The sequence below is a fragment of the Papio anubis genome, chromosome 2 (assembly GCF_008728515.1).
Source record: "Papio anubis isolate 15944 chromosome 2, Panubis1.0, whole genome shotgun sequence".
NCBI classification, from domain to species: domain Eukaryota; kingdom Metazoa; phylum Chordata; class Mammalia; order Primates; family Cercopithecidae; genus Papio; species Papio anubis.
Window position 1 is genome coordinate 155,323,011 of NC_044977.1, and position 26,922 is coordinate 155,349,932.

General features: G+C 40.5%; 1 protein-coding gene across 2 annotated transcripts in view; it reads left to right on the plus strand.

Moving 5' to 3' along the window:
* The window catches only part of STAG1 (stromal antigen 1), a 327,523-nt gene extending 304,539 nt beyond the window's left edge, over positions 1 to 22,984 (plus strand). For both annotated transcript variants that reach the window (XM_031663744.1, XM_031663743.1), the window contains 7 exons: positions 971 to 1,099; positions 9,580 to 9,785; positions 15,216 to 15,390; positions 17,662 to 17,772; positions 18,623 to 18,737; positions 20,785 to 20,865; positions 20,958 to 22,984. In XM_031663744.1, coding sequence (XP_031519604.1) covers positions 971 to 1,099; positions 9,580 to 9,785; positions 15,216 to 15,390; positions 17,662 to 17,772; positions 18,623 to 18,737; positions 20,785 to 20,865; positions 20,958 to 20,981 — 841 coding nt within the window. In that variant the 3' untranslated portion in view covers positions 20,982 to 22,984. The remainder of the gene's footprint in view (positions 1 to 970; positions 1,100 to 9,579; positions 9,786 to 15,215; positions 15,391 to 17,661; positions 17,773 to 18,622; positions 18,738 to 20,784; positions 20,866 to 20,957) is intronic.
* The last annotated feature ends 3,938 nt before the right edge of the window (positions 22,985 to 26,922 follow it).

Here is a 26,922-nt window from a genome sequence, read left to right on the forward strand (position 1 = left end):
ATCATTTGGGGCCAGGAGTTCGAGACTAGCCTGGGCAATAGAGTAAGACCCTGTCTCCTACAAAAAATAAAAAAGAGCCAGGCATAGTGGCATGTGCCTGCAGTCCTAGCTACTTGGTAAGCTGAGCCAGGAGGATCACTTGAGACTGGGAGTTTGAGGTTATAGTGAGCTATGATTGTACCACTGCCCTCCAGCCTGGAAAACAGAGTGAGACCCTGTCTCTGAAAAAATAATTACAGAATTATTTGTTAAGACCATACAAAATTGGTTCGGGGTTCATTATTGTGAAAACAGAAGTAACAGAAAACCTTTAGTAAATGCACACAGCTTGGTACCATTACCAGCTCCAAGAAGCAAATATTCTGGCAATCTATTAATAATTCTGTTTCCAGGGTATCTTGTTACCTCTAAAAACTACACATAGGGGGCTGGGTGCCGGTAGCTCACGCCTGTAATCCCAGCACTTTGGAAGGCCAAGGGAGGCCAATTGCTTGAGCCCAGGAGTTTGAGACCAGCCTGGGCAACATGGTGAAACCCCATCTCTACAAAAAATGCAAAAATTACCCAGGTGTGGTGGCACACACGTGTAGTCCCAGCTACTCGGGAGGCTGAGGTGGGAGAATCACCTGAGCCCAGGAAGTCAAGGCAGTGAGCCATGATAGCACCACTGCACTCCAACCTGGGCAACACAGTGAGACCTTGTCTCAAAAACAAAACAAAAAAATACACAGAGGAATTTAGTTTTGTTGCTCTGTAGCTATTTTTTGTATGTTTTTCCCACCTTACAGTTTCGTACTATAAATATACACAAATATGTCCTATATATTCACATTAGTTTATTATTTGAATTTATCAGATTTTTCTACCTTTTGTGATGATTTTACTACCTTCACAAATATTTGTGTAATGTTAACCAATTGAGAGAACTACACTATCTGGATAAATAAGTTGATATTTTCTTTCACTTCAGGGATGGCATAGAGTTTGCATTTAAATACCAAAATCAGAAAGGACAAGAGTATCCACCTCCTAATCTGGCTTTTCTTGAAGTACTAAGTGAATTTTCTTCTAAACTTCTTCGACAGGACAAAAAGACGGTGTAAGTTGCACATTACAAGAGAAGTGGTTTTTATAATAACACTGTTGTAAATGTTTATTTTTTGAAAAATTTTTAATCATTTGGATATCTTTACTCTTGACAATTTAGGCTCTGATAGTTTAAGGAATTATACATTTTCCTTCAAGCATTTATATAGTAGTAATTTCACTGCTTATCTTTTAGTACCCTAGAATCTGCAACATAAAATTAAGCAGGTGGAAATTATTTCTTATTATGTAGTTCAAAGATGTATGAACATTGGCTTAGCCGTTGTGTAACTCTTCCTTCTTTTATATTAATTTCATTTTAGTTTTATATTCTATTTTACTTGTTTCAAAAGACTGATTTTTTTCATATTTGCTTTTTTTGATTATTGATAACAGTTTAAAGAAATATATATGTAATTTCAAAAGAAAATCTTGATTGGGGAAGTTTTATTTAAAACCAAACCAGAAAACTTTTCTAGGCTGGGCACGGTGGCTCACACCTGTAATCCCGGCACTTTGGGAGGCTGAGGCAGGAGGATCACCTGAGGTCAGTAGTTTAAGACCAGCCTGGCCAACATGGGAAAACCCCATCTCTATTAAAAATACAAAAACATTAGCTAGGCATGGTGGCGCGCACCTGTAGTCCCAACTACTCAGGAGGCTGATGCGCAAGAACCGCTTGAACCTAAGCGGCAGAGGTTGCAGCGAGCTGCGGTCATGCCACTCCACTCCAGCCTGGGCAATAGAGCAAGACTCTGTCTCAATAAAAAATTTTTTTAAAAAAATTTTTAGAGGATAATACTATAATGAATCCTAAATTTTATAAACTGATAAGACAGAGAATCCTTTATAATATTCTAGCTGTGTGCAGTGATTCACGCCTGTAAGGAGGCTGAAGCAGGAGGATTGCTTGAGCCCAGGAATTCAAGACCAGTCCTGGCAACGTAGCAAGATCCCATCTCTATAAAAAATTTTAAAATTAGCCAGGTGTGGTGTGTACCTGTAGTCCCAGCTACTTGGGAGGCTGAGATGGGAAAATCACTTGAACCCAGGAATTTGAGGCTGCAGTGAGCTATGATTATGCCACTGCATTCCAGCCTGGGCGACAGTCTGGGGAGCCTGTCTCAATCAATTGATTTTTTTTTTTTTTTTTTTTTTGAGACGGAGTCTCACTGTGTCTCCCAGGCTGGAGTGCAGTGGCGCGATCTCGGCTCACTGCAAGCTCCGCCCCCCGGGTTCTCGCCATTCTCCCGCCTCAGCCTCCCAAGTAGCTGGGACTACAGGCGCCCGCTACCGCGCCCGGCTAGTTTTTTGTATTTTTAGTAGAGACGGGGTTTCACCATGTTAGCCAGGATAGTCTCGATCTCCTGACCTTGTGATCCACCCGCCTCGGCCTCCCAAAGTGCTGGGATTACAGGCTTGAGCCACCGCGCCCGGCCAATCAATTGATTTTTAAAAAAATAACAAGATTCTAAATAAATAGAATTTTGGAGAGACAGTTAATACTTATATGAATATAAGTGGTAGTTCTAAGTAAAGATGTTGATGTCATGTTAATCAGAAAATATTTATTAAGCACCTAGTACGGTAAGCTCCTGTTGTAAAGCTTATGCTCTAATGCAGGGGGGCACAGCATAAACGAGCAGATGGCCAGGCTCACTGGTTCCCACCTGGAATCCCAGCTATTCCGGACCTGAGGTGGGAGGATTGTTTGAGGGCAAAAGTTTGAGAGCAGCCTGGGCAAGATAGTGAGACTGTCTCTGAAAAAAAAAAAAAAGCAGACAAACAGGAGAGTTTCAGGCACTGAAATGGGGTAATGTGATAGACAGAGACAGGTGTTGAATATTAGTGGGAGTGGTTTGAAAACATTTTCAGTACAGACATTTACAGCTATACATTTTCCTTTGAACATTACCTTAGCTGCATCTTGTAAGTTTTGATATGTTGCATTTCCATCTCAAAGTATTTTCTCTTTTCACTTATTTCTTTAACCTATTGGTTATTCAGGAGTATTTTGTTTAATTTTTATGTATTTCTGTATTTCCAGATTTTTTTTCTGTTACTGGTTTCTTCATTTCATTGTGGTCAGAGATCATGCATTGTATTATTTTAATCCTTTTAAATTTATTGAGACTTGTTTTATGGACCAACATATGGTCTTAGAGACTATTCCATATATCACTTGAGAAAATGTGTTACCCTTCTGTTTTTGGTTGGAGTTTTTGTTCTGTAGATATGTGTTCCGTCTAATTAGCTTATAGTTTTTGTTTATAGTGCTTTTCAGGTCTTCAGTGTTCTTGTTAATCTTTTTCTTAGTTGTCCTATTCATTTTTGAAAGTGAGATATTGAAGTCTCCAAATATTACTGTTGAATTTTCTATTTGTCCCTTCAGTTCTGTCAGTTTTTGCTTCATATATTTTCAGGCTCTCTTGTTAAGTATACATACTTTTTTTTTTTTTTTTAAGACGGAGTCTCACTCTGATTCCCAGGCTGGAGTGCAATGGCTCAATCTTGGCTCACTGCAATCTCCGCCTCCTGGGTTCCAGCGATTCTCCTGTCTCAGCCTCCTGGGTAGCTGGGATTACAGGTGCACGCCACCACACCTGGCTAATTTTGTATTTTTAGTAGAGATGGGGTTTCACCATGTTGGCCAGGCTGGTCTTGAACTCTTGACCTCAAGTGATCTGCCCACCTCGGCCTCCAAAGTGCTGGGATTACAGGTGTGAGCCACCACACCTGGCCTGTATATACATTTTTAATTGTTACATCTTCCTGACCAATTGAGTCTTATTCTAAAGTGTCATTCTCTGTCTCTAAGACATTTTTGTGTCAGATTACTATAACCACGCTAGCTTTGACTACTGTTTTGCATGGTACACTTTTTTTTTCCATCCTTTCACTTTCTGCCTTTGTAGCTTTTAATCTAAAGTGTGTTTCATGTAGACAGCAAATTGAATCATGTGTTTTTAAATTCAACCTGACATTCTCTACTATTATACTTTTTGTTTTTTATGTATGTCTCCTGGGGTTTTTGTTTCTGTTTTTGTTTTTGTTTTTTGGGGGTAGGGGTTTGGTTCTCCTGTATTGCCTTCTTATATTAAATGTATGTTTTCTGGTGTATCATACTAATTCCTTTAATTAATCTTTCATTGTATTTTTTTAGTTATGTTCCTAGTGGTCTCACCAGGCCTTACAATATACATGTTATCAAAATTTACTGGCCGGGTGCAGTGGCTCACGCCTATAATCCCAGCACTTTGGGAGACTGAGGTGGGCAGATCACTTGAGGTCAAGAATTCAAGACCAACCTGGCCAACATGGTAAAACCCTGTCTCTACTAACAATACAAAAATTAGCCGGGCATGTTGGCACGTGCCTGTAATTCGAGTTACTTGGGAGGCTGAGGTGAGAGAATTGCTTGAACCCCAGGGGGCAGAGGTTGCAGTAAGCCAATATCGTGCCACTGCACTCCACCCGGGATGATAGAGTGAGATTCCACCTCAACAAAACAAAATTTACCTAAGGTCTATCCTGGTTTATTCTAAGGAAATACAGAAACTTTAATTCTATATAAATCCATTTCCTTTCCTCCTTTTTTGGCTATTCTTGTTATACATGGTCCATCTATATATATTAGAAACCCAATAATAAACTGTTATAATTATACATGAGATAATCTTTTATAGAAACTGAGAAAAGAAAGGAAAGCAAGTATGTGTTTATAGAGTTTGTTATATTAATCTTTCTATTTACCATTTTTCTGGTTTTCTTCTTTTCTTCTTGTGGATTCGAATTGCTATCTAGTATCATTCCTATAATCAAATACAGCTTCTCTTTCACTCACTTTTGTGTTTATTGTCAAATATATTACATTTCTATGTTATTGACCCAACAATACAGTAATATACATATTGTTTTATATATTTGCTTTTTAAATCAGTTAAGAGAAAAGGGATACAAAATTTGTAATTATACTTCTATAACTACCTACAAATTACCTTTACTGGCACTCTTTGTTTTTTCATGTAAATTCAAATTACCCTGTGATGACATTTGGTTTCAGCTTGACTAACTTCTTTTAGTAGTCAGGTCTGACAGCAACAAATTCTCTCAGGGGTGGCTCATGCCTGTAAACCCAGCATTTTGGGAGGCTGAAGCAGGAAGATTGCTTGAGCCCAGGAGATTGAGGTTACAGTAAGCGATGTAAGATTCTCGTTTGATAGTTTTTTACTTTCAACACTTTGACCATGTCATCCCGCTGCCTTCTGGCCGCCATTGTGAGCCAGGTGATAAGAATTAATCATTAATTTTATTGGACTTTCTTTGTATGTTGTGAATTACTTTTCTTTTACTACTTTCATGATTTTCTTTTTATCCTTGGCTTTTAGCATTTTTCCTATGATGAATCCATGGGTGAATCTTTTTGCATTTATCCTGTTTGGAGTTCATTGAACTTTTGGATGTATAAAATTATGTTTTTCATCAAACTGGGAAAGTTTTTAGCCATTATTTCTCCTAAATTTTTCTGCTTTTTCGTCTGCTATCTTGGTTACTCCCATTACACATATGTCAGTATATTTAATGGTATCCCATACTTCTCTCAGGCTCTGTTCATTTTTGTTTATTCTGTTTTCTCTCTCTTCTTCAGATGGCATAACCTCTTGATATATCATCAAATGTGGTGTTTCTTGCCTTTGTCAGCTCAGATCTACTGTCAAGCCACTATAGTACATTTTTAATTTTGATTATACTTTCAACTTAAGAATTTCCATTTGGTTCTTTTTTTTAATTCATATTCTTTATTTCATGAGATATATTGTCATCATACCAACTTTTAAGTAGATTTTCTTTAGTTCTTCGAACATACAGATGCTCCTGGATTTAAGCTGGGGTTACATCGTAATACACCCCTCATAAGTTTAAAATATTGTAAGTCAAAAATGCATTTAATACAACTAATCTACCAAACATCACAAAATAATATAGCCTACCTTTAACATGCAGAATACTTACATTAGCCTATAGTTTGATAATATCATCTAACACAAAGCCTGTTTTATGATGAAATGTCAAATATACTATGAAATTTGTTGAATACTAAGTACAAAACAGAATGATTGCATGGGTACTCACCATTAAAGTACACAGCTTAAAAACACTATCATAAAGTTAAGAAAGAATCGTAATCAAACCATTGTAAGTTGGGGACTTTATTTATAATCATTGCTTTGAAATCTTTGTGGGCCAAGGTGCTGTTGCTTGTTCTTTTATCAATGTATCTATCACATTTTCCTGTTTCTTTGTATGTCTCATAATTTTTTCTTAAAAACTGGACATTTGGCCAGCACTGTGGCTCACACCTGTAATCCCAGCACTTTGAGAGGCCGAGGTGGACTGATCACTTGAACTCACAAGTTCAAGACCAGCCTGGGCAACATGGCACAACCGTTTCTCTACAAAAATACAAAAATTAGCTAGGCATGGTGATGCATGCCTGTAGTCCCAGCTACTTGGGAGGCTGAGGTGGGAAGATGGCTTGAGCCTGAGAGGTGGAGGTTGCAGTGAGCCAAGGTTGTGCCACTGTACTCCAACCTAGGTGACAGAGTGAGACCTTATCTCAAAATAATAAATAAATAAAAAGAACAAATGTTGCAAAAATGATATATTGTGAAATAATAATATAGCTACTCTTTACTAATTATCTGCCCCCTAGAGGTTGATATTATTTTTTCGTTGGTCATTTACTTGTTTAGTTACTTGGATGAACAAACTCTGAAATCTTTTTTCTCTGCCTTGTGCAACCTCTGATGTCTTTGCTTAGATCTTTTTTCCTTTGTTTTTATCATTTGTCTTGGCTGCTGAGGAGGTCACCCTTGGGTTAGCATAAGCCACTTACTGATCAAAGGTGCTTAAGCCCCTTAGCCAGTTAGGTTTACCCTTTACTGTTGGATATGTGTATCGCTTGCAGGCTGCTTTCATAATTCAGGGTATTTACTTTTTTGACCCACATTTTAGGCCAGGGACTAGCAGCTTGGAAGATACCTCTCTGATTGTTCCTGAGAAAAGGCAGCCTTGGCTGTGCACAGTCTTCAGATGACCAGAGAAGCATATTATTTCATTTTTAAGCCTGGCCTCCTAGGAGTTGCTCCTGGGTGTAAGAATAGCTGTTTGTTCAGCCAGTGTTTGGTGAGAGGTTGTATTTAAACCACTTTTGCCAGTGAAGCTTCCTCCCTATGTTGATAGATCTGTATGTGGCTTGGGGAATGTTTCAAGTCTGCCTCATTCCCTTCCCTTGTTTGCCCATGAGTGAAGGCAGCGTAGGATATGTGCATAGCTTTCTCAACTCCCAGGACTTTTATTTTTTATTTTATTTTTTAAACCTGTTCCAAATATGCTTAATGGATAAACAGATGAACTCACAAAATTTGAAACCTATAAACAAAAGAAACGTTAAGCATAGCAATTACTTAAGCAGATCAATAACAATAAAATGTTGTCCTTCTTCCATATAAGAAGAAACATATGAAATGCCAGAGACGCGTACAAACACAGCCCTATATTAATAACAAAGACCGATTACACGTTAAGAAACATTCTTCCAGTGCTGTGATGATTAAAAAAAAAAAAAAAGGCACAAAAGAGCACAACACAGTGGAAGGTTGGTAGGCTATGTTCCAGATGATAGAAGGGGGAATGCGAGAATTAAGAATCACTTGTTTTTTAGTTTAAAAAAAAAGGGAAAAAAATCCTTTTTTTTTTTGAGACGGAGTCTCGCTCTGTAGCCCAGGCTGGAGTGCAGCGGCCGGATCTCAGCTCACTGCAAGCTCTGCCTCCTGGGTCCACGCCATTCTCCTGCCTCAGCCTCCTGAGTAGCTGGGACTACAGGTGCCCGCCACCTCGTTTTTGTATTTTTTAGTAGAGACGGGGTTTCACCGTGTTAGCCAGGATGGTCTCGATCTCCTGACCTCGTGATCCGCCCGTCTCGGCCTCCCAAAGTGCTGGGATTACAGGCTTGAGCCACCACGCCCGGCCCGGAAAAAATCCTTTAAAAAAAATATAGATTTAAGGTGTATATATGATGTCTTGATATACATATAGGTTGTAAAATGATTACAACAGTCAGTTAGTTAACAAATCCACCTCCCAGGATTGACTATGACACCAGGAAGGTTCTTCTTGGCTCTTTCTCTGGTTTTCTCTATGGAACTTCTGGGTGCTTTGCTCTGTCATTTGTTGCTGCTAGTGTCAGAGAACTACCAGCACCGTCTCATTTTCACTCCATCAAGAGCAGAGGATAGGTAACCCCTGGTTCTCAGCTTGCCCAAGGTTTGGAATCTCTAGACAGGGAGTTTGAGGTGGGGCATTTAGGGCCCCAATGTTCTCAGCCTGATGTGCCCAGGGTAGCATTTTACCCCAGGGGTGGAGACTAGGTGGGATAAAAGGAGCTTCATTTTACCTGGTTGCTGTTCAGAATAGAACTTATACAACACAGGGCTGGGAGGTGATGAGAAATGCAAATGGTATGCTTCTTTCTTTCAGGGTAGCCTGGGAACTAGAGAGAGAGGGAACCCCCATCTTCTTGGCCACCTGTCTGGACTACATAGAGTTTCTAAAATACAGAGTTGTAGTGGCAGGGAGAAGGAAACAAGGGAAGGGAACAGGTGTGGATCAAATGCTACAAATGTATTAGATTCTCTTTTTTTTTTTTTTTTTGAGATAGAGTCTCCAGACTATCACCCAGGCTGGAGTGCAGTGGGGTGGTCTTGGCTCACTGCAACCTCCGCCTCCCGGGTTCAAGCGATTCTCCTGTCTCAGCCTCCTGAGTAGCTGGGATTACAGGTGCGTGCCACCATGCCCGGCTAATTTTTTTTGTAGGGACTGGGTTTTGCTATGTTGGCCAGGTTGATGTCAAACTCCTGACCTCAAGTGATCCACCCACCTCAGCCTCCCAGAGTGCTGGGATTACAGGCATGAGCCACTGTGCCTGGCCAGATTTTCTTGAATAAATTTTTCTCCATTTGCTGTATGCCCTTAAGAGAATTGGCAAAGACTTTAAATTATTGTATTTTGTAAATTTTACTAGTTAAAAGGTTGTTTTCCTGGAAAGAGGGCATGCCAGCCTCCTTACTCCACCATCTTAGAAATCCTGCTTTGGCTTGAACACTTTATGAGAAAACTCAATAATCTTTTTGAGCTAAACTTCTGATTTTTTTTTAACATTGGTGTTTAAAAGCAAAGGAAGAAATATGGGAAAGACCATACATACATACATACCCTTAGGTAATACACTGTCTTGCTTTAAAGTATCCCAAGAATATGTGAAACAAAACTTTCTCGGTCCCTCTCTTTCCAAAGGTGACCACTGTTAATAATTTAATGTGTGTCCTTAGGTATTCTTCAGAACCTGCAGAGAGAGAGCCTCAGTTTAAGAAAAAGTGAGTGATGTATGAACTGCTTCCATGAAAATCACTGCTGTTTCTGTTGTGTTTCTAGTCATTCATACCTAGAGAAATTCCTTACCGAGCAGATGATGGAAAGGAGGGAAGATGTATGGCTTCCACTCATCTCCTATAGAAATTCATTAGTCACTGGGGGTGAAGATGATAGAATGTCTGTGAACAGTGGAAGTAGCAGCAGCAAAACCTCATCAGTAAGGAATAAGAAAGGACGACCTCCACTTCATAAAAAACGAGTAGAAGGTAAGTCTGCCTTTACACTATAAGAAACAATTTGCCTGGTTTTAAAGAGAAAAAGTAGCAAATAATCTTTTGAAGCAAGATAATAGTATCAGGCACATGATTTCCTTGTATATTTGATTCACAATGAGATGTTAAGGCAAAAAGATTGGAACAGACAAAGTAAGACAGAAAAGCGTAAAGGAAAAAGAAGTTGAGGAAGCATGGAGCATAAGGGAAGAGAGACCAAAAGAGGAAACAATTAGCTAAGTCTATAAAATCAATCCCTATACTATATGCTTCTAATACATTAAAATATAAAGTAAGATAGTCACAATGCTATTCTATTAAAATTCTTCCTAATATAGGTGAGATACAGGTAATTTGAGGGTAGATTTCTGCAGCAAATTGAATATACCAGAATAGTTTTCCAGTTCTACCACTTGGTTGGAACAATAAGACAGTGATGGCCTCCAGGTATGATGGCTCACACCTGTAATCCCAGTTACTCAGGGGAAGGAAGGAGGATCAGGAAATTAAGGCCAGAAATTTGAGACCAGCCTGGGAAACATAGCAGGACTCTCATCTGTAAGAAAAAAAATTTTTTTAATTGGTGGCATGCACCTGTAATCCCAGCTACTTGGGAAGCTAAGGTGGGAGAATCACTTGAGCCCAGAAGTTTGAGGTTGCAGTGAGCTATGATCATGCCACCGCACTCCAGCCTAGGTGACAGAGCAAGACTCCCATCATTTAATTTTTTTAAAAGGCAGTAATGGCTAAATCTGGTTTTATAACCCTCTTGGACTGTGGGGAATGGGAAGTTAAATTGTCATGAAAATCTGATCAGTAGTAGATATTCCTATATGTAAAAATAAATAAATAAATAAAAATTGCTCTATTAAAACAAAACATTCCTGTTAAAATTACTAAGAGAAGCCTCAAAGTAAAAATGCTTGTTTTCTCAAATAATCTTCCCCTTTCTCCATGCTTGTAATAAATTTTCTCCAAACCAAGAGGAGGGCTGTGATCTGAGTCCTCTCTCTTGTTCTTTTTATAACTTCTTATCTTTCAGCATCTTACCTGTGCTGCCTAAAAAAATGACTCACTAATAAAGGTTTTGCTAAACTCTATGGCAAAATTAATTAGAATTTAAATCTAATGATTCTTTTCATTACTGGGGAGACAGTATTGACTATTGATGAGGAGTACAAATTCTAACATCAGAGTTCCAGAATTCAGACCTGGCCTTCTCATTATCAGCTATGCAACCTTTGAGCATATTACTTAACCTCTCTAAGTTTCAATCATTCATCAAATGAAGGATGAGCAGAATATTTATCCTGTCAGTTCCCGTGAATATTAGAAACTACAAATAAACCACTTAGTACACACACAGTACTGAGCACAGTGCTTGGCACATAGCTAGCATTCAATAAATTATCTGAACATTATTGTATAGTAATGCCTCATATCTAGCATCAATCAGTAAATTAGGCAGCATCTGTATTTCTTTTCTTTTTTTAACCTTTGAGTTTTCAAAGCATCTATATTTCAAAAAGAATAAAAGAATTAATATCAATGTTACTGTTCAAGTTTAACAAAATCTCCACAAAGTTTAAGATTTCCTTTCAAATTACAGCTTTGGGACTTAAACTCTTTTTTAAAAGTCCAGAGAAAGAAAATATAAAATCTTGTCTTTGTACTGTAGGATCCTGGACTTTTCTCTAAAGAATGACTACAGGCATTTCTTTTTATTTATTTATTTATTTATTTATTTATTTATTTTTGAGATAGGGTCTTCCTCTGTCACCCAGGCTGGAATGCAGTGGCATGATCTTGGTTCACTGCAACCTTCACTTCCCAGGTTCAAGCAATTCTCCTGCCTCAGCCTCCCAAGTATCTGGGATTACAGGCGCTTACCACCATGGCTAGCTAATTTTTGTATTTTTAGTAGAGACAGGGGTTCACCATGTTGGCCAGGCTGGTCTCGAACTCCGGACCTCAAGTGATCCACCCACCCTGGCTTCTCAAAGTGCTGGGATTATAGGCGGGAGCCACTGCACCTGGCCTTTTTTTTAATGAGACAGGGTTTCAGTCTGTCACCCAGGCTGGAGTCTTGTCCCTGGCTCAAGCAATCCTCCCACTTCACCCCTCAAACCTCCCTGGCTCAAGCCCCAAAACCTCCCTGGCTCAAGCAATCCTCCCACTTCAGCCCCCAAGTAGCTGGGACTACAGGCATGTGCCACCACACCCAGCTAATTTTTGTATTTTTCGTAGAGACAGGGTTTCACCTTGTTGCCCAGACTGGTTTTAAACTCCTGGACTCAAGCGATCCATATGCCTCAGTGTCCCAAAGTGCTAGGATTACAGGCATGAGCCATTGCGTCTAGCCATTCTTCAATGTAATATTCTTATTAGCCAACATTCATCAAATTTTTGCTATGTACTAGGGATATGTTTTAACATGCATTATATCATTTAATCATTTATTTGACTTATATTTGTAAAGCACTTAAGTCAGTCTCTGGCATAAGTGTATAAATGTCTTATAAGTCAACACTATTATCTAAATTTTTCACAAAAGAAACTAAAGCTTAGAGATTTTAACTATCCATAACGTTCACTATTGGTACAGTCAATATTATTTTCAAGATTAAGAGAAGCTTATATGGAACCAGATAACCTAATTTGTTTAAATTACAAAAAAGAAAACTTTGTCAATTTGAGATTTACAAAATGACTAAGATGGGTTGCATGCACAAAACCCTTAGGCTGCAGAGTTTCATCCTTCAGAGATGAAAATGAGAAAGTATTAAAAGAAATATTTTCATTGAGTAATCTTTAAAGGATTAGAAGTATCTATTTCTATTTAAGATGAATGAGTTCTCCCTGGAGTTATCAATTCATTCAGTAAGTTTCTACCAAGTGCCTTCCTAGGAACTGTGCTAAGTACTACAGATTAGGTATTAATATACTGTGAGTGCAGATAGGAGGAGAGAGAACAGAAACAGGCTGTTTGATTTCACCATGGTCAATGCTCTGATGTGCCAAACACAGGAGGTTCTGGGAACATATAGGCAGTGACCAAACTTTTGAATATAGGAAGATTTTCTGGAAAAGATGACATGTAGTAGACAGCTGACAGTTGAGTTTACCAGGTTCAGAACCTAAGTGATAATAATCTTTTTATCATAAAATTTTAAGTGTGGTAGAGAATAAAAGTTCTGAATTAAATGTTGAATGAAATGTGTTATGAATAGAAGATGATGAAATGTGTCTTTGTTAACTAAGAAGAGATTGAGTAGTGAGCTTCAGATCATAGGAATTACTTTAACCAAGACAATGGGTAGGTATTTCCAGGCACAGAAAAGCCAATCTAGAATGTACATGTCTAACAAAATATCAGAAACCTGAGAAATACAAGGAGAAACAGGATGCTCGATGGCAAAGGAGGAGCCTAACACACACATCTCTGAGACTTAAGGAGAGGAAAAGCAGTGGGATTCATACTATGTATTGGGATTAAAATTCTTCAGAAGGAAAACCAAAGCAGTAATACTTTTTAAGAAGCCTTATATTAGAATAATGTAGTTTTGTTTTGTTTTGTTTGAGATGGAGCCTTGCTCTGTCGCCCAGGCTGGAGTGCAGTGGCGCGATCTCCACTCACTGCAAACTCCGGGTTCACGCCATTCTCCTGCCTCAGCCTCCCGTGTAGCTGGGACTACAGGCGCCCACCACCGCACCCGGCTAATTTTTGTATTTTTGGTAGAGATGGGGTTTCACCGTGTTAGCCAGAATGGTCTCGATCTCCTGACCTCGTGATCCGCCCATCTTGGCCTCCCAAAGTGCTGGGATTACAGGCGTGAGCCACGCGCCCAGCCTAGAAATTTTATAGGTAGAAACTTGACCGGGCATAGTAGGTCATGCGCTTAATTCCAGCACTTTGGGAGATGGGTGGATTGCTTGAGTTCAGGAGTTTGAGATCAGCCTAGGCAACATAGCAAAGCCCCATCTCAAAAAAAAAAAAAATTGGTAATATTTTATCAGGATAGTTTATAAATAATGCTTTAATCTGCTCAAATCTTTATAAACCATCTTAGCCGGTGGCTTACGCCTATAATGCCAGCATTCTGGGAGGTCAAGGTGGGCTGATTACTTGAGGTCAGGAGTTCCAGATCAGCCTGGCCAACATGGTGAAACCCATCTCTACTAAAAATACAAAAATTAGCTGGGCATGGCAGCAGATGCCCGTAATCCCAGCGACTTGGGAGGCTGAGGCAGGAGAATCACTTAAACTTGGGAGGCGGAGGTTGAAGTGAGCCCAGGTTGTGCCACTGCACTACAGCGTGCGACAGAGTGAGAGTCTGTCTCAAAAAAAAAGATCTTTATAAACCGTTTTCATAAGTTCTGAAGGAAAAACAGTTCCTAGCCCCTGGAAAACTTAAGTTTTACAGAGACAGTTTACACACATGACAAATTACATACCTGCTAATACAGGATAGTATATAATTAAGTCCTAAGTGAGTAAGAATGTATTTCCTCTAGAAATTAAAAGAGAAGCCTGGGTGTGTTGGCTTATGCCTGTAATCTCAGCAGTTTGGGAGGCTGAGGCGGGCGGATCACCTGAGGTCAGGAGTTCAAGACCAGCCTGGCCAACATAGTGATACCCTGTCTCTACTAAAAATACAAAAATGAGCCAGGCATGGTAGTAGTCACCTGTAATCCCAGCTACTCGAGAGGCTGAGTCAGGAGAACTGCTTGAACCTGGGAGGCGAAGGTTGCAGTGAGCCAAGATCATGCCACTGCACTCCAGCCTGGGCAACAGAGCGAGACTCCATCTTAAAAAAGAGAGAAAAAAAATGTTAAGTGGGGGATTGAGTAGGGGTAATCAGGGAAGGCTTCCCTGAAGGACACAGAGGCATGAAAATGGTGAACCTCTCAACCCATCTCCATATGTGTAACCTGGCAAGAAGTTATTGACCAGTGTCTAGTTATGCAAGGGGATTTGCTTATTTCTCCACAAAAGCCAGTCAGATTTTAATTGCGACTGCCTGAGACCCCTGTGAGGCCCAGGAAATAGGCCCTTTATTGCTTGAGCAAACTCTGGCTGGCTGCAATCTTCCCCTTCTAGGATGAATGAATCTTGAGAGATGGAGGGACTTAAAGAGATGATGATGTGATGATAGCTAACATTCAGTGGTTACATACATTACCTCATTTAGTCCCTACAACTTCATGAGGTTAGGTAATGATGTCCCCATTGTATATATGAGAAAACTCAACTTTGGAAGTTTAATGACTTGTACAGAGTCATTAAAGTCATAGAAGTCAGTGGTGGAACTGAGATTTAAAGTAGGCAGTCTAACTGCATAGCCACACTCTTCACAAGTCTGTGCTATAACTGCCACCAGAGTTCACCCACAACATTCTGTGACCTTAACTGGAATTTTACAGATGAGAGTCTGGATAACACATGGCTAAACAGGACTGACACCATGATTCAGACCCCTGGCCCCCTGCCAGCACCACAACTCACGTCCACTGTACTGCGGGAGAACAGCCGGCCCATGGGAGACCAGATTCAAGAACCTGAGTCTGAACATGGTTCTGAACCAGACTTTTTACACAAGTAAGTAGCAAAAATTTGTCTTCTTGGCAAAAAACCTTTAAAGAAAGTAAAACTATTTAAGAAAAACTTTATTTGTTCATCAGAACATATTGCTGGTCACTTCATGATAAAAGAAGCCAGAAACAGAGGGTAAAAACTTTATGTGAGAAGAGCTATACAAAATCTGCAAACATTGTTGAAGATATCAGTTCCTGGAAGTTCACAGACCTTTAAATGTATGGTGTCTCACCAAGTGCTAATTTCAGTTAGCATTTGCATTTTCATTGGGCAGGTCTGTTTCTTCTCAGGGACTTGCCAAGAAATGCAGGTTACTTCCTAGGCAAGAAAACCTGTAAGAGCCTATGTTGTCAGTAGTCTGAACACCAAATAGACTATATGACCTTTATCATCCATTTAATTAATATTTTGTCTTGTTACATTTATATTTTAAACTCAAACTTCTCATGGATTAAGAATTTTTAAGATCTTACTTGATAAATTCTGAGAATAGTTGCCCTCAAAGAGAGAATCAAGGTCTTACCTTTTCTCCATGCTAGTAATTAAAATGTTTTCTAGTAGACAGGCCTCTGCAAATTGTAGAGAAAGCAGAGGGTGATGGTGTGTTTTGCTTATAAAAATCTTTTGTTGTTTTCCATCCAACTTTGAAATTCTCTGAGCTCCTAACTTATGTTTCTGTGTATGGTGGGGTAATGCTGTGAATTACTCTGATGGATAAGAGGGAGAACTCTCACTTGTACTCAACAAATTTAGTTAGGTTGAAAATGAAAGAGACAGTGTTAGAAGTATCAAATCCTGGCTTTTCATAAGACCCCTTTGCTCTAAGGGATCAGCCTGCAAACCCAAGAGGATACTCACTGTCACCCATGGTATAACTGGGCTTTCTTGTGCTGCCAAGTATCCTAGAAGGTGGTTTGCCTTATGGCAAGCATCCCAAGATGGGTGAGCTAACCAATATCCCCACCCCTCTTCCTACAGGGTGGGTTTCTCCTTATTTTAGCAGCCTGCCTTGCCTCTCTGACCTTACCATTTATCAGTCGCTGTGGCTGTGGTCTGCTTTCTTTTCCCTGCTCCAGGTTTATAGGTTTAATCAAGGTGGTGGCCCCACATGATATAAAGACAGCTTAGAAACAAGTTCATGTGACAGTTTGTATTGGCTAAAAAATCACTAAAGTTTCCTGGCTGGGCATGGTGGCACATGCCTGTGATCCCAACTATTCAGGAGACCAAGGAATGAGAATTGCTTGAACTCGGGAGGCAGACATTGCAGTGAGCCAAAATCGTGCCACTGCACTGCAGCCTGGGTGACACAGACTCTGTCTCAACACCACCACAAAAGAAAATTAGCCAGGCATGGTGGTGCATGCCTGTGGTCCCAGCTACTTGGGAGGCTGAGGTGAGAGCATCACTGGAGCCTGGGAGCCAGAGGTTGTAGGGAGCCGAGATCATGCCACTGCACTCCAGCCTGGGTGACAAGAGTGAGACCCTGTCTTAAAAAAAGATTCCTGGCCGGGTGCGGTGGCTCCTGCCTGTAATCCCAGCACTTTGGGAGGCCGAGGTGAGTGGATCACAAGGTCAGGAGATAAAGGCCATCCTAGCTAACACGGTGCAACCCTGTCTCTACTAAAAATACAAAAAATTAGCTGGGCGTGGTGGTGGGCACCTGTAGTCCCAGCTACTCTGGAGGCTGAGACAGAAGCAGCCCTTGAACCGGGGAGGCGGAGGTTGCAGTGAGCCAAGATTGCGCCCCTGCACTCCAGCCTGCATGACGGAGCAAGACTCCATCTCAAAAAAAAAAAAAAAATCCTTAGAGGCATATTTACACACACTTCCATGTGCCAGTAAGTTTAGAGTACAAGTGCTCTACTTGACTCCATAAAGACTGAGGAAAAGCTGCTATATTCTTCCTTGTTGAATTCTGGAGAACTTTCAGCTGCCAAGCCAACATAATTTGTTAGTTAGGGGTCTGCTGTCCAGCTAGGTACACCTGTGAGTGGGGCACCAGCCCAAGACAGAGGTCTTGAGAGCCCTTGTTTGGCAGAGATTTGGTTGATAGTTTAAGCATCTAACAGTTAGCCTCAGCCAGCTTCTCTTGGAGACTTACAGATATCTTTGGGCAACTTACTGCCTTTTTAATAAAAAGGCACCAGAATAAATCCAACTAATTCCTACTACATGAGATTAAGTAAACCTACCTTGGCTTTCTTAGCATGGGGCTCATTAGCTAAATTCATCATCTGCTGCTACAAAATTAATAATAGTACCCTCTCTTAGTCCTCAGATGCAGATCTCTTGGTTAGGCCAGCCGAAGTTAGAAGACTTAAATCGGAAGGACAGAACAGGAATGAACTACATGAAAGTGAGAACTGGAGTGAGGCATGCTGTGTAAGTGTTACATTGAGTGTCACAAGAACATAACTATGTGATGCCCATCATTTTGTGAAATGACTTGGGTATCTTTGATGTTCGGTCTTAGGAGTTAAAATTACAATTCATGATATGCTATGCAGCATAGGATAGGAAAGGAGGATGTGAGTTCTTCACACTTTCAGCATTTAAATCCTAACTTTGCCACTTGGCAGCTGCATGGCCTTGGGCAAGCTCTAAAACATCTGTGCTGGCTACGCGTGGTGGCTCTGCCTGTAATCCCAGCACTTTGGGAGGCAGAGGCAGGCAGATCACTTGAGGTCAGGAGTTCAAGACCAGCCTGGCCAACATGGTGAAACCCCGTCTCTACTAAAAATACAAAAAATTAGCCGAGCATGGTGGCGGGCACCTGTAATCCCAGCTACTTGGGAGGCTGAGGCAGGAGAATCGCTTAAATCCAGGAGGTGGAGGTTGCAGTGAGTCGAGATCACGCCACTGCATTCCAACCTGGGCAACAGAGCAACACTCCATCTCAAAAAAAAAAAAAAATTCTGTGCTTCAGATTCTTCATTTGTAAATTTGGGATAATAGTACCAGTAAGAATTTTAGGGTAATTGACACATAGCTAAATAAATATTAACAACCATTATTATTGAATTGTACTTCCTTTTGATGTGTGAGGTGAAATCTTGAATGAACCAAAGGAATGATTCTTAATTGTCTTGGAGTTCATTATAATTTGTGTAGTCTGTAGGTCATGATTGGAAGGTGTACTTCAGTTGGTTAGAGTAACTTTTATCTGAGAAACAGGCAGGACTCCAAATGGTGGAGTCTAATGAGCTTTCTGACAATACCTTTTTCTTACCAGTCGGGGTCTAATGGAGGAAGATGCTGAGCCCATCTTTGAAGATGTGATGATGTCATCCCGAAGCCAGTTAGAAGATATGAATGAAGAATTTGAGGACACCATGGTTATTGATCTGGTAGAGAAATTCACTGTATTTTTCTTTTGTTAAAATATGTGGGGGCATTGGTGTAAGATGACCCTCTTAGGTTGGGCACGGTGGCTCACGCCTGTAATCCCAGCACTTTGAGAGACTGAGGTGGGTGGATCATCTGAAGTCGGGAGTTCGAGACCAGCCTGACCAATATGGAGAAATCCCGTCTCTACTAAAAATACAAAATTAGCCAGGCGTGGTGGCACATGCCCATAATCCCAGCTACTCGGGAGGCTGAGGTTGCAGTGAGCCAAGATTGTGCCATTGCACTCTAGCCTGGGCAACAAGAGCGAAACTCCGTCTCAAAAAAACAAACAAAAATTATCCTCTTATTTTCAGAATTCTGGGAGGAAGGGTGAGGTGAGGAGGAGGTAACATTGACCAAAAACAGTGGGCATTTGGATGAGCTTGGGTGTTTTTCAAGCCTGCTTTCAAAGCAGTCATATTTTAAATTCTGATACTAACAGAAACTGGTTCTTTCTTTTTACCTTCTTCGAAGAGAGCTCATACTAGATCTGTCTTTCAGCATCACATGTGTATCTGGCCTCTTGTGCTTTAAATTTGAGCCTGACAAAAATCTGCGGTGCTTCAGCATAACAAAATGCCGAATATGGGACTTAATTTGTTCAGTATGAGAAGACATGTTTGAGATATGGACTAACCATAGGTGATACTAAGAACTTATTTTTACAGGAATAGTAATGCATGGTGGTTATGTTTTTTTCAAAAGTTCTCATCAGTTATAGACAACACATTGAAGTAGTTATAGGCAGAATTACATAGGAAAGGAAAAACAGTGAGACTCAGTGGAATAAGACTGGCCACATGTTTGACAGTTTTTGAAACTGGGTGATGGGTACATAGAAATTCATCATGCTGCTTTTTCTATGTATTTTCTAAGGCTGCCATAATAAATACCACAGACTGAGTGGTTTAAACAAATTTTTATTTATTTATTTATTTATTTATAGATGGAGTCTCGCTGTGTCACCAGGCTGTAGTGCAGTGCTGTGATCTTGACTCACTGCAACCTCTGCCTCCCAGGTTCAAGCGATTCTCCTGCCTCAGCCTCCCAAATAGCTGGGACTACAGGCGCATGCCACCACACCCAGTTAATTTTTATATTTTTAGTAGAGACGGGGTTTCACCATGTTGGCCAGGATGGTCTTGATCTCTTGACCTCGTGATCCGCCCGACTCGGCCTTCCAAAGTGCTGGGATTACAGGCGTGAGCAACCACGCCTGGCCCAGAAATTTATTTTTTTATCACATTTCTGGAAGCTAGAAGTCCTGAGATGGTGATTTATTTTGAGGCTTCTCTCCTTGGCTTGTAGATGACTGCCTTCTTCCTTGTCTTTAGATGGTCTTTCCTATATGTGTCTCTCCTTCTTATCAGGGCCCCAACTATATTCAATTAGGACCCACCCATATGACCTCATTTTACCTTAATTACCTCTTTAAAGGCCCTGTCGCCAAATACTGGCATCTTCTGAGGTACTGGATTAGGACTTCAGCATGCACATTTTGGAGGGACATAATTCAGCCTGTAACATTTTGCTTTGTATGTTGTGAATTTTCCATAATGAGAAGTTTTTGTAAGTTTTATAAATATAAATGAGATCATATTACTCCAATCTGCCCCCACCATCCAATAACTTTCCATCTACCTGCTTTGGGGAATTCAGAGGTTTATCACCTAGTAGTTAATCAATTTTATAAATTTTTCTGTGACTTGAAAGGGAAGATATGGCCTGGGCATGTAGGCCCAAAGTTATTTATATGTATTTACATGTTCAGTGTATTCATTATAGTTTGAAAGTTTTGTGCGTTGTTTTTGCCAACATAATTAAAAGCCAAAAGTACAGTTTTTTAAAAATCTATTTCATATAAAAGCCAGATTCTCTTCTTCCTTTCAAAATTGACTCTTAGCAGGTCTATATATTTATGATACTGTCAGAAATATTAGCTGATTATCACAATTCATTGTCTTAATGATCTCAGAAAAAAATTAAGAAACCTGTTTCTCTTTCCAGCCTCCATCAAGAAATCGGCGAGAGAGAGCTGAGCTAAGGCCAGACTTCTTTGACTCTGCAGCTATCATAGAAGATGATTCAGTAAATGTTAAATTATTACTGCTTTTTATTTATGGTTCCTGGGTCCTGTTTATGCATGAAATTAATAATTATGTTTCTCATCATTTTTCTAGGGATTTGGAATGCCTATGTTCTGAAGTCTGAAGAAAATTTACAAATCTGGAACTCTATTATTTAGAGCTAGAGGCCTATATACTGTGATAGCTTGTATGGGGAAAAACACTTTTGATGTGATCTGATTTGTTTTTTAATCAAATGATTAAGGTCAATCCCTTTTTGCAGTGACGGAAGAGGAGCATGTAAATTACCCAAGGGAATGTTGGTGAATGTCCACTCAGAAAGACTGACCTGAAAATCATTTGTGTCCTACTATTGGACTTATCCCAATACAGATGTGTGTGTTTTTCTGGAGGGAGGAAGAAATTTTAAATTTTTAAAACAGCTGTCAAGATAAACACTGTTATACACCTGTTTTATGAAAACTCAACATTGAGTAAAAAAAAAATATTTTTAACTTTATTTTCCTGTTGTACAATTTAAAAACCGTTTTAACATTTTGCCTTTTTATGTTTTAAAAGCTAACCATTTTTATTAAACCTATGAGTAAGCAGCTCATCCTAATTGCCGAAGAGTGTTTTGGAGCTCACTGGATTTGGTTGACCTTTGTGGAACACAAATAATGAAGGAGCAGAACATTGACAAGCTAAGATGAAATTCTGACATAGTGCATCTCTGCCAAAAACCACACACCCTCTGTGGATATGGATATGAAATTCCCAGATTTTATATACTCTTGAATAAAAAGGTTTATTTTTATTTATAAGTGGGCATAAAATAAGAAATGTCCATGCAGCCATTTTTCCAACAGATGCTGTACACCGTTCATTTTATATAGACTAGGGAGATTCAAATACAGTGCATTTTCTATTGGTATTTGTTCTGTGCATTTTTAGCAACTTCTACCAGCAAATAAAGTATTCTCAGTAAAACGAAAATGATTCTCAAGTTATCAGTTTGCTGTTTTTACCACTTATTTCATGCCCTGCCAAATTCAAGTTACACAGACTTCCATTTTCTTAAGATAATCATGAAGAAATCCTTTATCATTCGAAAGTAATTTTAAGTGTAACATAACTGTGTCTACTTCCCATGCACTTAATACCCTTATGCGCTAATTTTGTGAATTAAGTTTACTGATTATAGAAGTATGTGCTGCATAGAAGTCTGTGCTTAGAGGGTGAAGTTCCTAAGCTTACCTTGAATTACAGCTACATTTCAGTGTTAAATGTGCATATTAAGAATAATTCTTTTGGGGAAAGAAATTATGAATCTTCAGGACAGTCTACAATGGTTTAGCGTTGCATTCTGCCTAGACTTTTATGACTTGCTGCTATTGTTTTAAAAACTCCACTTAAGTTTCTTCCTTCAGATTTCTAAAGTAAGCCTCAGAATTTCCAAACCAATCCATCCACAGCTGTTTCTGGGCTGGTTTTTAAAGTAGTTGCAACAGAATCATGAGGCTTTCCCTTTTTTATCAAATACAAAACACATTTTTAAAAATTCTGCACACCCAGTGATCATCTTTTGTGCGGGAAAGCAAGATGGATGATTTTATTCATCCTTTTAGTAAAGACACAAAACAGATTTTTCTCAACATTTGTACAGTTCTGAAAAAACCTGGTCACCAAAATGTTTTCTCTGCTAATTCAGCAATTCTTGGGCTCCAGTTAGGGGAGCTGGGGCCTCATTTTCTCCGAGAATTGTGGGCTTCACTGAAGTGAAGGCGCAGGAATGACTGGACTGTCCACCCCAGCCCTGCCTGCCTGTGGTTTTGGCCGGGGAGCAAGCCATGAGGTGCCCTGGCACATGCACAAACTGATCCTTTGTGTGACAGTCTTGTATGGAAAACAGATGCTGACAGAATTGTAGACTACCATGCCACACAAAAAGGCTAAATATCTACTCCAATGGGTTTCCAGTTCAGTTTGAAGTCAATCAAATTTTTGTATTTTCGGTGTCTCCTTGATTGGTTTTGCTAGTAATTCTGTAAATTGTACATTTGCAATATGAGGTTTTTTTCCTTTTGTACAATTTGAAACTGATGCTTCACGTTTCCTTTAATAAACTATTCAAAATCAGGCTTGTGGTAGTCATCCTATTGTTCCTACCAGGTATGGCTTTAAAGAGATGATTTCCTATCCTGTGGCTCTTGAGAGAGTTTGCAATTTCTGATAATCTGTTAAATGACAGCAAGTTAACCGTATCAGTGAGGTGGTGGTTTTGTTGTTTTGGCTTTTTAATTTTTTTTAAGAAAGCAGAATTTAGGACTAGCTCACTTTCTTTCATTCCTTAGATTTCTCTAGAGTGTGTGTAGGCCAAGTCATCTTGGTTTAAGAAGGAGTCGCTTGCAAACTGAGTTTTGCATGAGGCATTCAGGGAACATCCAGTGGCCTGTAGCATGGGTCCTCCTGGCTTGAGACTCTGGGCTTATATGCATAACTGCACCCTGGCAGTGCCCTTTTGAAGACCACATAGATTCAGTGCAGCTGCAGAACTGTTTTCAGCCAGGCATGGTGACTCACGCCTGTAATCCCAGCACTTTGGAAGGCCAAGGTGAGTGGATCACTTGAGCTCAAGAGTTTGAGACCAGCCTGGGTAGCATGGTGAAACTCCATCTCTACAAAAAAATAAAAAATTAGCTGGGTGTGGTGGCACACACCTATAGTGCCAGCTACTTGTGAGGCTGAGGTTGGAGGATAGCTTGAGCCCTTAAGGTGGAGGCTGTTGCAGTGAGCAGACATTGCACCACTACTGCACTCCAATCTAGGTAACAGAGCCAGACCCTGTCTCAAAAAAAAAAGTTTTCTCTTGGCATTAGACCTCCTCGCTCTTAAGAAGTCATACCCTACACACTTCATGGGTCTGGCAATATGGGGTGAGTTCCTTAAACAGCCTAATATGCTTATGCAGAAAAGGCAAAGGTGTGGGAGACAAATCGGCAAGTAAGCTTTCCAGGCAGCCAGGGAAGGAAGGTCATACAAGGATGGTCTGTAATAGCTCATCTTGATGGTTACAAGAGTATGAGACTAGCTGAGGACTTTCCCTTGGGTCAGGCTTGCAAATCTCCAATTTGTGGCTTGACTGTAACTAACTCACTCCCTGTTTGCCCTTGTTCCCAGATAAAAGTCCATCAAGCAGGGACTAATATTTTCATGGGAAACAAAGGTCTGATGCCACTCAGGCTTGGTTTTTTTTTTTGCAGGGGGTGGGGGAGACAGGGTCTCAGTCTGTCACCCAGGCTGGAGTGCAGTGGTGTGATCTCAGCTCACAGCAACCTCCGCCTCTGGGGTTCAAGTGATTCTCCTGCCTCAGGCTCTCGAGTAGCTGGAATTACAGGCACCCGCCACCACACCCAGCTAAGTTTTGTATTTTTAATAGAGACACGCTTTCACCATATTGGCCAGGCTGGTCATGAACTCCTGAGCTCAAGCCATCTGTCTGCCTTGGCCTGCCAAAGTGCTGGGATTACAGGCATGGGCCACCGCACCCAGCCTTGGGCTTTTCATATTAGACCAAGCTCAGGTAAGATTCTATCCCTGCCCTTCTGAGTGTCTTGTTCTGTGGAAATCTCTTACCAGGCACCACTTTTTGAAGAGCATCTTCTCCCAAGAACACATAAAGGGGGTATTTTCACCACCCAGGACAGTAGGGACATGGTCAAAACTTAACTATTGAGGCTGCCACATTGGCTGGAATATGCCAGCTGGATTCCACAGAGGCCCCAGACTGAGGCACTACCTATCAAGTGGCTGTAGCTCCTGCTTGGAATTATAGAAATCCCATGCTGACATCAGAGGTGCACAGAGTATGAGGACCAATAGTTCTCTCTAAAAGGGTAAAGCCATAGCTCTCCAGAAATCCTTTGGAACCAGAAAGACAAAACAGTCACATCTGTTGAATAGGTGAAATGGGCTGATTCATCAACTCCATCAAGAGTTAAGTCCACATGTGGACTTAACACAGGTTTCTTTGGCGGGACAGACCACATCTTAAGCACCAGCACCAGGACAAAGTATCAGTGCAACCAGAGGCAGAAAGTTGGGCTGGGGAGACCAAGGCAGGATCAAAAAAAGAAGCTAGAAGAACTTGGCAACAAAAGCACTTTCTAACAAGCATTAGAAGGCTATGTTGTGGATGTGCTTCCCATTACTCTAGCAACTCAGGTGACTGGCCATCTGTTGTTGGCACTGCTTTGCAAGGGATTCGTGCAGGAGATAGGAAAGCTGTCTAAATGTAGTAGCTTTTTGGGTTCTTTGAGACACAAGCCTAGGGGAACAGACCACCAACCTCCCTGACCCCTACTCTTCTGCCAACGCTTAGAAGTCCATCTCACCTTCCTCATCAGCTGAGTGGCAGTACTTTGAAATGATTAGAACACAGGCTTGGGGTCAAACCCATCTGAGTTCAAATCCCAACTTCACCACTCGTTAGCTGTGTAGCTCAGGATGAACTGGCTTAACACAAGGCAGGGGCAGGACCAGCAAGACCCTGGCGGTGCCTCCTACACCACAGCTCACCACATTATCTGCTCTCAGTTTAAAGACAGATGCTTGTCAGCTATCAGCTCAGTGGACCCAAGTATTTCCCATTTTTACAATCCCGTGGTTTTTTTTTCCCCTTTAAGGTGAGGGCACCAGCTGGGAAAGGCATTCCCACACAACAGCCAAGAGAATACTCAACTGTCATTACTCTCAAGGCATTCCATGGTCCATGGAGGCTGGTCCACTTGACAAAGCTTCCAAGGTCTTGCAGCGTCGAGTTTCTTTGACCAGCTGAGTTTCTGTATGGGAGTTTCCCCACCATCCAAGGCTTCCGTAAAGCTGCTAGCCCAGTTGCTCTCCTGAGCTGGTTCCTCTACCATCTTACAGCCCCTCTACCATCTCAGTATCCAGACTGCACAACCTGGTGAAACACTTCTTGGACTCTTCCCTCCAAAAAGAAAAAAAAGAGCTTGTATATACTTTTGTATGGACCATAGCAGAGATCACGAAAACAAAAACTGTTGGCTCAGAAACTCACTAGGGAAGCAAGGGAGGGACAGAGTGTCCAGGACCACCTGTATGGGCTAAGGAGTCTGAAGAACAGGGAGCTCTGGAAGTGGTGCTGGAGCAGAGGAATGCAACAAAATATGGATCTGGAGTTAGTATGGTAGCTGAGAACAGGATTTACAGCTTAGTGGGAGGCCACAGAGATCAGTGAAGAGACTGCTGCAAAAGTCCTTAGAGCCCAACTAGGATTGGTGACTGAAGGAGAGCAGAAAGATGCTTAAAAAATAAAAATAAAAATAAAAAAAAGAATGACTCTTAAGGGCTACTGGGAATGGGGGGTAGGGGAAAATATTTTTGAAACAGGAAAAGAGGAGAATAAACAGTCACACATTAAGTTGACCTTGAAATAATGATTCACTGTCCAAGCAATGCTTAACAGATCTCTGGAGCCAAGGGAAAGCCATCAGTAGTGGGAGGGCCCTGGGTTTTCACCACAGAGGATGCCCAGGGGGCATCTTGGATCAGCACTCCATGGTTGGTCCTTATGCTCAAACTTAATCTCCAGTTCTGGTAAAACTATTAATGCTTTACTTAGTAAAATCAAGTCAACAGTGTAGGAGGAAAGGCTTTAAAGTAGTTTACAAACAAAAATGACTAATTCACATTGATAACCACTCAGTTACTAATTCAGGTAACTTAACCATATATCTTCAGTTTAAAGACAAAACGAACTACAAAGAAGTCTTGAACTTTAGAAGGTTTATTGTTGATAGAGCTGTAGTGATTCTGAAACTTGTATTTATGGTAGCACTGAGCAAATGAGTGAAATATATTGAGAATAATGGGAGCCAGGGTTATTACTGCTGTAGTAAGAGAGACAATACAGAATGAAGGAAGGCAAAGAAGCACCCATGGTTTTGGATTAGAAGTTTCAGTATGAACTCATGATTTAAAAGTACGACAAATATGTATTCATATATACATGTGTCGCACATATATATACACACTTATTTGCATAAATTTTCCTAGT